Here is a 13,801-nt window from a genome sequence, read left to right as displayed (position 1 = left end):
TAGTCTCTGGGGGGCTTAGGCTAGGTGCTCCAGAAGGCTGGTCAGGCAGTCACACCCTTGTAAGGATTCCCCCGCGGAATTGCCGGTGCAAGGTTACAGTCACACCTGGGTCACCATTTTAGCTTGGTAAACAGATTATCTTCTGTTTTCACAGCCATCTACCACATGCCGCGAGGTATCATTCAAACGCGGCTCTGAGATGAACCTTGTAGCTGACATCTCGCCCTTTTGACGAGACAAGGACGGCATTTTTGAAGCAGCCTCCATTATCCTCGCTGTTTAGTCAGTGTGGAGACGCAGACGGGCGGCTTCAGGACGAAAATTTGAAGCCCCCATCGAGATTTTATTAGTTTTTGTTTTCTCTGACAGGCAGGAAAAGGAACGACAGACGAGAAGCATCACCTACACACAAGATAACAATTTTGGACACGACAGCAGCACGGGGCGCAAACAAAGGTGACAGGCAGCTGAGCACAATGTCTTCTCCCCCGAATGTGCAGTATGTTGCATCTGCACTTGCGAGGTGTGGCAGCAGGATGTGCCGGTCAGGGCGCACCACTTCATGGGCCGCACGCACGAGACTACTCATTGAATCAGCACAGATGACGTGCGCGTGGGGCTCGCACAGCCAGAGGCCTCTCAGTTCCTCAACAAGGCAGTGGGCTAGAGCAGGAGGGAAGACACGCCCCAGGGATCAGCCCAGGGTAGAGCGGCGCGAAACCTTGGACCAACTCGTCAAGCAGCGCAAGGTGCCTCTCATAGCCGCCGGCCTAGCTGCTGCCGTCATGGGTGGATATATCGTGATGCTCGTTATGAGCATGGCTGGCGGCTCGTGTGACGGGTCCTCGCACGACTGTGTGCCGTCGGGGCGGCCGCTGGACCTGCGGCGAGGCAAAATCTCGGCCCTCATGTTTGACAAGGACCTTAACAGGCCCGAGACATTAACGGGAATCAAGAAGCTGCGGAAGCTCATGGGTGGTCTCGCCAGGGGTCATGTTTTAGAGGTTGCCGTGGGCACGGGGCGGAATATCGAGTACTTGGACTGGGACGAGATCTGTGCTTCTGCGCCACCTGTGCCAAGGTTGACAGAGGATGGTCAGGAGACTGTCGCAGAGATCAAGAGCTCCCAGCAGCTGGAGAGAGAGAGGGTGTCCAGGAGGGTCAACATGGGCAAGAAGGGCCTGATACTACCTGGTGATGAGGCCCCAGAGGTCGTAAGCTATACGGGCGTTGATGTCTCCACGGACGTGTTGGAGGTCGCCTGGAATAAGTTGAGGAAAGCCGTGCCGGATTTGATCCCTCGGAGGCGACGAAAATCGACAGAGGAGCTCGAGACGGAGCGACAGAAGCAGCAGACCGCCGCGAGAGCACAACCTACTGCAGCAAAGGTGACAGCCGCTGCAGGACCTCCAGTGAGCAGTGGAGACGACGAGGTCCTGGCAGTCAATGTTGGCCAGGGGCGCATCCGTCTCTACAGATCTGACGCACAGCTGCATCTTCCCTCACCACCCGCAATGACTTCTCACGATGGCACCAGGACACTCCCCGCCCCGCCTTACTACGATACCATCCTGCAGAACTTTGGTCTCTGCAGCGTGTCGGACCCTCACAGGCTCCTAGCCAACATGGCTGCAGCGCTGCGACCCGATACCGGCCGTATCTACCTGCTGGAGCACGGGCGGGGTTCATATGGCTGGCTCAACAGCCTTCTGGACAAATTCGCCCCATCTCACTTCGAAAGATACGGGTGTTGGTGGAATAGAGACATCGAGGAGATTGTGAAGAATGCAGAGAAGGACATCCCTGGGCTGGAGGTAGTTAGGATTCACAGGCCGCTGTGGCTTCAGGGTGGAACAACGTTGTGGGTCGAGTTAAAGGTCAATCCAAACAAAGCGCCGCGGCCAGGAGGAGGAGCAGCAGATCCAACTGAGCGAGCTGAGAGCGACCAAACAAGGTAGACGACGACCAGCCGGATACTCTTTGGCAAGTCGGGCCGTGTCTCCTCTTTGGCTAGGGATTTACCCGTTGCTAATGGGTTGGGGGAAGGCGAGGTGATAGAGAAGGGAAACAAGGAAGGACGAACAAAATTTCCACGCCTTGCATTTCCTGGCGGCGGCTGTCGTACCCCTTGCGTGTTGTGTCATCTTCACGTGTCTACAATATCATTCCACGCCGGAGATGTATTCTAGGGACGCAAAGCTGCGGCCAGCTCAGGAAGCTCAGCATTGAGGGAAGGAATTGAAAACTTTCCTAGAGGGCGAGAACTCATCAACAAATTCCCTCGGGAACAGGACGAATGATACGCCGCCACGCCCACCTTCGAAAAACCGCTGCAAATCCACCCCATCTCACAAATTACTCTTGTTGAGATACTTCAGCCCCAAGTCGGCTGCCTTGCTTTAGTGTAAGGTCTGCTAGGCTTCGCGGTGGCTGGTTGATACGTTGGTACTAGGACGCGCTCCTCTTGTGTGACGCGTACAGAAATTTTCTTTTTATCTCGCAGGAAGATCTCCCGTACAAAGCAATCATCGAGACGGGTAGCAACAGCCACGATATTCAGGGTGCCGATGGTGAAATTGTGGTCATGCGAGCATCCGAGCTCGTTGCTTCTTCGCAGGTTCTGGAAGTCTTTGGTTTTGGATGGAAGCATGTCATCAATAAACACATTTAAAGAACCCAAATTGCCCGCCTGGATCTCAGTTGGGAAGGCGTCATCACCTCAACCGATCTGGTCGTCCCTTCCCTCCTGAAAGAGTGGCTCTATCCAGTTCCTGCCCTGAAAGCTCAATCGCTATCACATTTCTAATTCCGGTCTCCTTGGTCTCTAACTTACTCTCCCTTTACGTCACTCTCTTCCAGAAACGAGGAGGAAACGCAGTCGAACGTACAGATGCTAGTCCCTCTACACACTGCAAGCTCAGACATACAAACAGCGTCTCTGTTTGAAGGCGCCCCAGGCCTACCACCTTGGCCACCCTTCCAACCTTCATCTTCCTTATTGCTTTGGTTTCTGCTCATTAATCTCCACATTCTCTGGCAGGGCATCATCGTCTTCGTTCCTCTGTTGAGGCTTGCCTGCCTCATTCAACGCCTTGTCCTCACTGCCTGCCTGTCTCGTACAATTCGTGGTCATACTCATCCATAACTTACCTTTCCACACCTGTTTCCCAAAGAAGGCAAACACGACCAAACATGCGTCTCACCACGTCCACATCCACTGCCCGCATTGGCAACGTCGAGATCCGCGGGGTGCAGCATGTACTCGAGCTGGAAGCCCTTGACACGTCCTTTGAGGCCATCTCGAACACCCCCAGGGGCTCTCATCACCATACGTACTCTCCCACCAAAAGTCAGTCAGTCTCTCCAGAGGACCTGTATGCGGTCCAGTCACGCACCGCAATCGTGGTTCCCTGTAAAGACGAGTCTCTCGAGCGCATCCACGGCGTCTGGGCTGCCATTCCGTCCAGCAGTCTGATCATACTGGTCTCTGCGTCTGAAGTGGAGGCTTATGTCCAGGAACGCACCAAGCTGGCAAACTTCTGCCGGCTGACTGGGCGTAACGCCATCGCTATCCATCAATGTGATCCCACGATCGCCGCCGCTTTGCGCGCTGTGGGCTTGCCCGAGCTCCTGGATGACAAAGGCGACGGTCTAGTGCACAGAGGCAAGGGAGAGGCATTGGCTATCGGCATCGCTCTGGCTGCTACCGCACGAGGACCTCCCGATACAAAAAGCATTGGCCAGCGCACGGGGGAGGACACGTGCGGATGTTACACCAGTGAGGATGAGGTGAAGGGTCACCTGCAGTGTGATTTGTGTGACAACTATCAAACGGGTAGTTTCAGTCATAGGGATACACAGCATACTTGCACTTGCAGGAGGGCTGCCGATTGTACCGACTGCTGCCAGGCCAAGACTGATCAGGCCGTTTCCTGTACCCAGAGGCCGACAGAGAATACCCGCAGCGTTTGTGGGTACTATAAGTATATCGGCTTTGTGGATGCAGACAACTTCATCCCTGGCAGTGTGCATGAGTACTGCCGTGCCTTCAGCGCGGGACTGCACCTTGCACAAGCCGAGGACTCCATGGTCCGCATCAGCTGGGCCAGCAAGCCCAAAGTCCACAACGGCAAGATCGAATTCAAGCAGTTGGGCCGGAGCAGCGAGATCGTGAACCAGTGGCTCAACAAGTTGTTGGAGAAGATGGATGCGAATATCGAGACTGATGCTGATGCCAGTCGGGAGACGGAGGCTCCTGGCCTCATCTGCACCGGAAACGCGGGCGAGCATGCCATGACTTTATCCTTGGCCCTCAAGCTGCGCGTTGCCAGTGGATATGCTATCGAGCCATTCCACTTCCTGGACATCTTGGAGCGCTTTGTGGGAGGGCAGGACGCCAGTGTGATAGGTAACATGGACAAGAGAGGCAAGACGGCCGCCTCGAGCCCCAGCACCCTGCCCACGCCAGCTACCGACGCGGAACAGCCACTCGGGTTGCTCAAGTCCCTCTCGCTGCTGCCTTCACCTGCCCAGTCTCCGATGGATGGTTCTCCTGTTATGTCGACACCAGGTGGCTCAATCTTTCCAACCTCGCCATCTGTCGTCTCTACCGATTTGTGCAGCGTTCCGGCGAATCAGCCACTGCCTCCATCCCTCATCAGCCGAGATTCCTACCAGACGATGGAGGCACATACGCCTGCGCCAAACGATATCACTCCTCCTAACTCTCCTATCTCGGCTACTGAACAGCCTAAACCCACGATCCAGATCCTCCAGATCCGCACCATCAACCCACACTTTCACGACAATAAGGGCGAGGCCCACATCGCACGCATGTGGAAGCAAGGCCTTTCTGCAATCTACCACTCCCCGCTCACCCACGTTGATGCGCTCACCCAGTACTGTGAGAACTTGAGAAGTGCCATCTTCTGCAGTCACAACGGCAACGGCATGCCCAACATGCCCACGCCGTCGTGCTCCGGCGGCGTCTCCTCTGCGTCAGTAGCTCCTCGCTCCGCAGATGACAACAGCAGTACGCATGCTGCAGTCGTGACAGCGGCCAAGCAGGAGCCTGAGAGATGTCGCATCTACCCGCCTACGGGTACTGGAAATTTGTTCAAGCTGAGGGCGAGGCTGGAGAGCCAAGGGGGAAGCTTCTGGTGGAGTGGAATAGGCTCGGCCGAAACCTCCAGACCCGACCGAACTCTCCAGACTTGGCTTCGACCCGGTGAATGTGCTTGGTCTCGAGCCAGTCAGCCGAGAGAGGCGTGAGGAGGAGGAGGATGTTGACGGTTTCAAGACCGACGTGGATGAAGGTCGATGAGCGCCCCATGCTGGTCATGGCGTCTCCAGTGACAGGTGCAAGGAGACACATGAAACCTTACGGTTGTCTGTTGTCCCCCACTTGTCCCATATTCATACAAAATATTGAACAGTCACTTCCCGGCCGAGGCTTCAATGCAAATAGCACATGATTATGTCTCGACCACAATGTGATTTGAACACTTGAGGCCCGGAACAGAAGAAAAGGAGAAAATCTTTTGACCAACGAGGCATATACAGCCAGACACGTTTACCAGAGAAAAGGGCAGATTACGGAGGTATCTCCCAAAAACAGAAGAGAAACGGCACATAACAGGAGAAAAGACAATAGACATCTGCTAGACTGAAGTTGCAAGGTGTTATGAGCATGTGTATTGTTGCTGACAAACAAATTCTTGAAATACAGAATTCTCGGGCCGAGCGAGCTGAGTAAGTATGGTAGGTACATGGATGTAATTAGTATTAGAAAATCCAAAATCTTAATTGGACAATGGACTCCAGAAGAACACGACGACATGTTGCTTCCCGTGAGATGAATCAATTTCCTTGTAGGGCTCGGAACAATGAGTGACACGATTATGTTGCTAGTTTGAGAATATTTCCCTTTTCTATGAACAGACATTTTCAAAGCCTTAGTCTGCTATACTGCATACTTGCTCTTTTATGTTTGCCCACTATTTGTACTGATGGTACGCAGCTTCTTAGAAAAGGCAAGAAAAGGAAACTTCAGACTCCCCATAAAACCTCGCAGCCACTCCGTACTGAAAGAGGCAGACCACCAAGCAAATCCCCTGCGGTCAGTTGTCAATGCTAAATTTTGTCTTTTTTCTCCTTGTTCTTCTTTCTTGTCCCACCTGGACCCCCCCCCCCCCCGCTTCTGCCTTTTTCTTCCTTTTGTCCTTCTCCGCAGAGGAGGCCACAACGCATTACCCCTCCTCCACCTGCTCCTCAGCCTTTCTCCACCCATTTATGTCTTGTTGTTCTCAAACAGTTACCCACTGCCCTTCCCCCTTTCCACAGTAATCCATCCTACTCCTCCTCCTGCTGCTGCTGCTGCTGCCGCTGCCGCCCTCAAAAAAAATAAAAAAAATAAGAAGGCCCCCACCGCCTTGCATCCCGCATTGGAAGGACAAGAAGAAGCCCAGGACCAGGCAAAAGAAAGCCACACACAAAGCCTAGACCCCGCAGGGTGGGTAGTAGCGGGGCAGCTTGCAGCCCCGTTCCGGCTGAGGGCCCCCCTTGCCTGCATTGCATTGCATGAAGAGAAGGGGGGGGGGGGCGAGGGAAATTGTGGACCTTGAATGTGTTGTTCGTGCGTCTGTGTTTTCTTTGTTGACCTTTGGATATTTCTTGTTTCTATTCTCTTCGATGGGGAGGATTATTGTCTGGGTTTTGTTATGGGTAGTCGTGTTTGTTTCTGGATTTCAGGGTCCATTGACCGCCTGAATCGTATTGTGATCTGCTGCCAACGTTTGCTGCTACCTGACGTTGCTGTCTGTTCTGGTGTGTGTTGGTACTATTACTTTGGGTACGTGATTTCTCACAGTGGAGGCGTGTTGAGGTGGCAACTACACACGTAAACATACACGTAATTTAGGCTTTTGTATGATAACTACCTACTTAACAATCTACCAGACAACACAACATGAAAAGACAAGAGAAGAACGGGAGCCAGGTCAGCCAGGTCGCCTGGTCAGGGAAACCAAAACCACCACCGCTCGACCTCCCCTCATGCGTCCGTGCTCTGCTGTCCTCTCCCAGTCGACGAGGTGAGGTGAGGTGGATATAGACTTCGCCCCTCCCCCTCCCCCTCCCCCACCGCAATACATCCATTACAAAGTACACAACAGAGGGTAGGGGACCCTGTGAGCCAAACGAAGGCCGCACGACCATTCCATCCGTTACAACCAAAAGGGTCTCGATCAGATCAAGCACGAGTCAGCAAGAAGGCAAACCCTTTTCCTCGGAAGGTTGTTCGTATAATTTATTACGTACATGGTAGTGCTGCTATGTGCACATGCTCCGGAAGATCCGACTCACCCTCTCACCCTCTCAATCTTTCTGCTGTCTCTCTCACTCTTTTCACACTCTTCTATCCGTCTCCGAAAATAGAAAATTGAGACCCTGAGACACACAAGAGAGGAGAATTTGGGATGTCCTGGTACTCACCAGCAAGAGAAGAAACCACAGCTTCCCCTCTTTCCTCTCTCGTGATAGGTCAATTGCACCCTGCGGAGACACAAGAAGAGAGGAGAGGGTCCACCCACAGTCTGTCCAGGCCGGGGGTCCCGGATCCTTTCCCTCCTCATTCCTTCTCCCCATGTCAACAAAACAACAAGCAAGAATCCCCATCCCCCAGCAGAACAAGTCTGTCCATCTCTTTTGCCCGTGCCCCCTCTCCCCCCTCCTACGGAATTAACCATGTGGCATTGTTTGGTTCTGGTAAAGTGCCGCCAGATAAAATTTCCAAAAAAAAACAAAAAACCAAACAAACCAGTAACTACAGACCTCCTCCAACTTAGCTCTGGCGCCGGTGCCGCGCAAGGTGCGGCTGGGGCCTCTGCAGTGATGGACTTTTCGCGCCTCTTTTGCAGTGGGAACAATCTTTGGGGAACCCATCGACTGACGTGGATGCGATATCTTGGATCGCCTCCCCCTCTCCTCTCCTCCCTTCCATGCATGTGGTTTGCCTCCGCCTCTGGGGAAAAGAAGAAAGCTGACTTTGCATCTCGGGACAGTCTTTAGTTGGTTTTTGTTTCGTAAATTTTCTTTTAATTAATTTGAATTTGGAAATCTTGACATGATGATACGTAAATACAAAGTACCATCTGGTAAGAGGAAAACTAGTGGTCGGGTGAAAGGCATTCATCCATTCATCTTGTTGAGAGGGAAGCCGTGGGACAACCAGAGTCAAAATACCATCGTCGAGCTAGAATCGTGTCATGTCATGGGTGGAGTCCGATGCGAGCCTTTGCCTGTTGTCCGCACGACGGTACTATGGTACTTACTGTACAAAGCTACTAACCATAGTAGTAGTGCTGCAGTAGCCGGGCCACTGCCGGTGCTGAATACATGATCCGTCTCCGTCCAGTCCGCGCTGTCACATTAGTTGAACGGCTGAATCTTTCCAAGAATACTCAATTGATCATAATTACTCTGAGTTTCAGACAGTCGAAAGGCTCGAGGCTCGTCAAAGCATTCTGTGTATGTGTGAAGGGAGAAGAATTGGTTGTATCATTTTCCGTAGATCCCCAGCCTGTAGCCATCTTCCCAACGAACCCAGACGCTATTTTTGAGAAATGAAGCCGTTTTTGCCATGCCCCTTTTTGGACTGTCAACCGTCCAGCGCCCCTCCGCCCAAAGCATGAGTCCCGAACTTTCCAAAAAGATATACACGTCTAGTCTGGTCAAGATACTTCTAGTCGTTGGAACTCTTTTCTCGTATAATTGTACAAAATACAGGGGTTGGTACTGTGGCAGGTATCCCTGGTAGCCGATTTGGTGTGTACCTTTCGGTCGTGGTGGTTTGTGGTGGTGGTTGGACAGCGCCGTCAAGAAAGGAGCTGGTGTGATAGACAGGCAGGCAGGTAGATAGCGTAAAATCGTACTACCGCTGGTGTTATTTTGCTCTGGGCATCTCCCTGCAGGGCCACTGCCTAGTAGTCGCACAGCATCTCATTGAGCTCAGCAAGACTGACTGTCTCGGGATTCCGGATGTCGAGGAAGCCGTCGAGCGAGGGCCAGACCCCGTCCGACTTGTCTTCTTTCTTAATGTCAACGGAATAGAAGGGCCGGATTGCTGGGCTAGCGAGGAGACTGCCGAGAACGGTTGTCGCGGGGGCGAGAGAAGTCGGCGCCGCAGCAACAGCTGGGGCGGCAGCCCTCTCGCCAAAGAGGGTCTCGTACTTGGCATGATCGTCCGCCGCATCCAGTGTCGGGACGGCAGCGAGCTCTGCCCGGCCGTTGAGAAACTCGCCGCTAAGCTTGCGCCTCTGGAGGCCGTCGGCCGTCTGTGTGAATTCCTTCTCGTCCTTTTCGAGTGGTGGCTCGGCCCCCCTCTGCACTTGTGCCGCAAGGGTCAGCACTGAGTGCCGGCCCGAATAGGACCCGATGGGTGTCCCGGGCATGGGAATATCATCATCCATGTCATCAAGCTCCGGCGCAGACAAATCGACCTCGGGCGATGGGCTGAGCTCGCGCCTCCTCTCGTCGTCGTCAGGGTCGGAGCCAGAGGAAGCGCTGGGGGTTGGGAGCTCGCGCGGCGCCTTGGATACAGACAGCACGGGGTCGGGGAGGGGTTGGTGGGGAACTGTTGTGAGGTAGAAGTATGTCCTGCGCGGGTGGACGTTCTCGAGCTCTTTGGCCAGCGGGCAAGGGTTCTTTGCGCTCCAGCCAGAACGCTTGAGATAGCCGGAGAGCCGGGAGGAGATGATGGCGCACGGGTTGGCAGACCTGTGAGTTGGGCGCGGCGTCAGCACGAGAGGATGGGGTAGAGGGTCAGGGGAGGGAGGGGAGAAAGAGAAAGGGCAGAGCGGGCGAGGGCTGGTGGTGGAGGAGGATGGAGAGGATATGTTACATACTGTTGCACAATCTTGACCTGCTTCATCAAGATAGCAGCAAGGTCCCTGACGATGTGAGGGCGGTTGCGCGTAGCCTGTAGCTGGGCGATGACAGCCCTGACGATGTCATCGTCGATGGTCGCCAGGTCGATGCCTGCCTCGCAGACGGCCTCATCATCGGAATCGTGCATGGCTTCGGAGACAGCTCTTGTCCGGTGTTTTGGCGAGGGCGGAGGGGTGTTCGCGTCTGTCTGGCGGCGCTTGGGTGCGGGTGCGGCGGAGTGGTCGCCCTCAGTAGCAGCGGCGTGGGAGCTTGCGTGCGAGCGTTTTATCTTCCTGGACGAGGCCTGTGCGGGAGCGTCGGAAGCCTGGGCCTCAGGCTGAACCTTGGTAGGCACGAGATCGGCAGGGCTGCGCGGGGAGAAAGTTGGGGAGGAGGTCCTTGATGATGTCGTCGAGACGGCGCTATGGTTCCCACTGACTGCTGAGGAGGCACTTGGGGAGTGCCTGTTTGCGATGGCGGCCGCAGCTGCCCTTGCTGCGTTGCTCACAGGCACGTGGATGCCCAGCGAGGGGAGGGACAACGACTTGCGACGGGTATTGTACGGCATCTTGGGAGGCAACGGCGACTGGGCAGAACGGACGGAGGACAGAGACAATTCAACGTATTGTTTTCCCTTGCAAACACTCTGTAACGTCGAGTGTATGGTCTTGTATTTTCTTCTTCCTTTTCCCAAGCAGTGACGGCCGGCGACAGTAGCAAGAATAGGCAGGCGACGGGACCAAACGATCAGACACACGCGCCAAGTTATACAAGTTGTTTGGGGTCGCTGAGAGAATGTTGGATGTTCTTTTCCTTTTTTCTCTTTCCAGACAAGAGAAATAGAAAAAAGACGAGACAAGACGGCGCAGGAAATATCTGAAGTTGCTCTTGGTGATGACTGTTGGTGATGGTACAAGGTAGTTGATGGTACAGTAGAGTCAGACAGTACGAAATAAAATTCGAGAGAGGTAATACCTGAATAAAGGGAGGGTTATCGATGGATGGATGGGATGGGGATGGTTTGGAACGAGGAAAATGTCGGGGAGTAGAAAGGGGGGGGGGAGGAGGGTGTCAGGTAGCAACCAGAATTGGTGGCGGGCGTTGCTTGAGAAAGTTCGCGCGGCTCTAGGCAAGGTTGTGTACAAGTCGACGTTGCGAAAGGTACCATTGCAGCAGGCGGTGGCGTGTTAGGTACATGATTGTGGTTGAGAGGCAGACACCTGAGACGAGAGACAGACAGGGCACTGCAGGTTGAACAAGGGGGCCTGTACAAACCTGGGCGGGTGGAGAAATGAATGCAGAGTGAGCTGCAGCACCAGCACCACTACCACTACCCCTAAGCTTGCGCAGAGGCCAACGCCTGGCCTGACCCTTGGCTATCCCTGCCATCGCCAGCCTTAGCGCAACCTGTCTATCCCTGCCGTCGCCCCGTCAGAGCCCCCACCCTCTGCCCAATCAGGACTGGCGTAGAGAAAGGATGGAAGAAGAAAAAAAGAAGCGAAGAAAAAAGACCTCTTTCTGACGTTACACGATCCGACCCACTCCCTTTGCAACCCGCAACTTTCCATGCTGCATGGAATGCATCATCGTGGAAAAGGCGGTAAAAAAAACCCCCCAACCAGTCAGCCAGTTCATCGCCAACACTTACAATCTATGGTACAGAATCTGGATATGGAGGAGGGGAGGAGAGATGGAGATCAACTCGCTATACGTCCAGCCAGAGTCATGAACTCAACTCGATCGAGGCTATACCGAAAACAAAAACCTATTGATCATAGTATGAGCTACTTTGCCAGGTCTGTCTCCTCTCTCTTGCCAACCTTCTTGACAAGCGGAGCAAATCAGAAGATGATGCTGCCACACCTTTGGAAACCTTAACAGGTGCAATGCTCTTACTTGTACCATAGTATGGTGTTATGGTACATGGGACACACTGTAGTATACACACCATCACCACAAGCTAACCTCTGCATCCTCAAGCTTCCAGCCTTTGCACAGTTTGCGAAGGGCCGACCCTCTTCTCTCTGTTTTTCTTACCATAGCGGCTACTGCTGCCATTGTTTGGCTACACAACCACATGCCAGGCTTCAACCATGCTATCATTCCTTGCCGTCTCATGGCCAATCTCTCTGGCTGACATGCATGTCTCACTTGCAGTCCCTTGCCGCCATCAACCTGCAAACGGACCACGGAACGAATAACAAGCAACAAATAACAGATACTATTGACAGCAGCATTGTAGTACAAGTAATTCCCTACGACCTGGGGAGGGATTTCGCATCCGAGGCCCCTCGTGTTCTTGTCTCCTCTCTTGTCATTGCCCTCCACTTTTCACATTGATCCGTCTCTCTCCACCGAGGCAAAAAAAAAAAAGGAAGAAGAAAGAAAGAAAAAAAAACCAATACCGAGATGGAGCTTTCAAGTCATGATTCCATGGGTCAATGGCCCAATGACATGACACAAAATTAGAATCGGCATCCGGGAACGAAGGCGGAGAGACTGGAACAGAGAGGGAAGAAAAAAATAGAAAGGAAAAAATTCTCAAGGTCCAGCAGGGATATAGGCATCGGCTAGTCCTGAAGGGGCAAATAAACTGACCACCCCATTCTGCAGAGACCCAGGCGATGACACGTCCCCTGCTGCAGTGTGGAGTGACGTGCAAGATCATCTCTCTATTTCTCTCTTCGCAACCTTTTTTCTTTTTCTTTTTTTTTCTTTCTGGGCCCTAAGCTTGCTTTGCCTCTAGCCTGGACGGGGCCTGGCTCCTTCTGCCAGCTGTTTCCAGGTCGACTAAAACTGGCTTTGATCTGAACGACCCCATCATGCGACTCATGGAATCCTTCTCGAAGGAAAATTGGGATTGCCGGCGGTAGTACTTGTAGCAAAGAAGTTGAAGAGAGGAGGGAGGAGGAGAGAGAGTGGACAGAATGGGTTAACAAACAACACGGGTCCCATAAATTTTCCCCAAGCGGTAGTCCCACGTTCGTAACAACTTCTCACACCTCCTGCACGTTGTCGACCTCTGACTGGACAGGGCTGCATCGAAACCCCGGATTCCAGATCTAGCATATTGCATCGTCCAGGGCTTTGCAGGATATACTGTGGTGCATTGTCAGATGCAAGGAGGTGAGCAAGGGAGGATAAGAAGAGGAAGATACGAAAAAAAGGTGAGGGAAGAGAAGGAAAAAGAAGTCAGTGCCAGCCATGCAACAACGCCGCACACATACTATGGTAAACACACACACACACACACACACACGTCACGGCGATCAACAGCAAAACGCCCCCTCCGTCCTCCTCCTGGATGGATGGAACGGTCCAGGGCGCGGTCTGAGCTGAGCTGACTTGACAGCTCCAACAAGCACTAGAGCGAACCCCCTGTTCGCAGGAGGGGGGTGGGAGAACAAAGACAATAGACGAGAACGGAGGTTTGGTTTTTTTTTCTCTTCTTCTTTCGATCCCCCCCTTCTCTCTCTTTCGAGGATCATCGCACCGACTTTTCTGCCAATGACGACAGCGCCTTCTTGATGGAGTGTAGCAAAGGAGCAGTTAAAAAAGAAAAGAGAAAGGCGGTCCAGAGTGTCGCGTGTCAAGCAGATTTCTGACCCCCCCCTCTTTTCTTTTTTTCCTTTTCTTTTCCCTCCCTCCCCCTCTCAGTTAGCCGACCACCCGATTCGGATAGGGTCCCGGTATTGAAGATGGTGAATGGGTAGTGTGCCTCAGGCCCTTATCCTTGAACGCTGAAGCGATGCCTTGCCATGCAATGCAACACACAGTACCAAAAGACCTCCATCTGAGGCTGGGCGGTGAGGCGGGTTATAGTATGGGCACGTATAGCAGCAGCAGTGTAGAGTCAGGTTCCCCCCCTTGGCACGAA

General features: G+C 53.3%; 4 protein-coding genes across 4 annotated transcripts; 3 read left to right on the top strand and 1 right to left on the bottom strand.

Annotated features, from left to right (window-relative positions):
• Nucleotides 1–860: 860 nt before the first annotated feature.
• M406DRAFT_25237 (uncharacterized protein) lies at nucleotides 861–1,880 on the top strand (the record flags this gene model as incomplete). Its single annotated transcript, XM_040916839.1, has 2 exons — nucleotides 861–1,073; nucleotides 1,140–1,880. Coding segments are annotated over 2 exons (954 nt in total), but the record flags the coding sequence as incomplete, so codon positions are not given.
• A 1,312-nt stretch (nucleotides 1,881–3,192) lies between these two features.
• Nucleotides 3,193–4,887, top strand: M406DRAFT_14617 (family 55 glycosyltransferase; the record flags this gene model as incomplete). Its single annotated transcript, XM_040915392.1, has 3 exons — nucleotides 3,193–3,761; nucleotides 3,966–4,554; nucleotides 4,750–4,887. Coding segments are annotated over 3 exons (1,296 nt in total), but the record flags the coding sequence as incomplete, so codon positions are not given.
• Nucleotides 4,888–8,584: 3,697 nt separating this feature from the next.
• On the top strand, nucleotides 8,585–8,985 carry M406DRAFT_58002 (uncharacterized protein; the record flags this gene model as incomplete). Its single annotated transcript, XM_040924594.1, has 1 exon — nucleotides 8,585–8,985. A coding segment is annotated over one exon (160 nt), but the record flags the coding sequence as incomplete, so codon positions are not given.
• Nucleotides 8,979–10,492, bottom strand: M406DRAFT_295606 (uncharacterized protein; the record flags this gene model as incomplete). Its single annotated transcript, XM_040919202.1, has 3 exons — nucleotides 8,979–9,774; nucleotides 9,903–10,249; nucleotides 10,364–10,492. The coding sequence occupies 3 exons, from the start codon at nucleotides 10,490–10,492 to the stop codon at nucleotides 8,979–8,981; spliced, it is 1,272 nt and encodes a 423-aa protein (XP_040772876.1).
• Between the last annotated feature and the right edge of the window lie 3,309 nt (nucleotides 10,493–13,801).

Source organism: Cryphonectria parasitica, assembly GCF_011745365.1.
Source record: "Cryphonectria parasitica EP155 unplaced genomic scaffold M406scaffold_8, whole genome shotgun sequence".
Classification (NCBI taxonomy): domain Eukaryota; kingdom Fungi; phylum Ascomycota; class Sordariomycetes; order Diaporthales; family Cryphonectriaceae; genus Cryphonectria; species Cryphonectria parasitica.
This window is presented reverse-complemented; position numbering and strand designations above follow the sequence as displayed.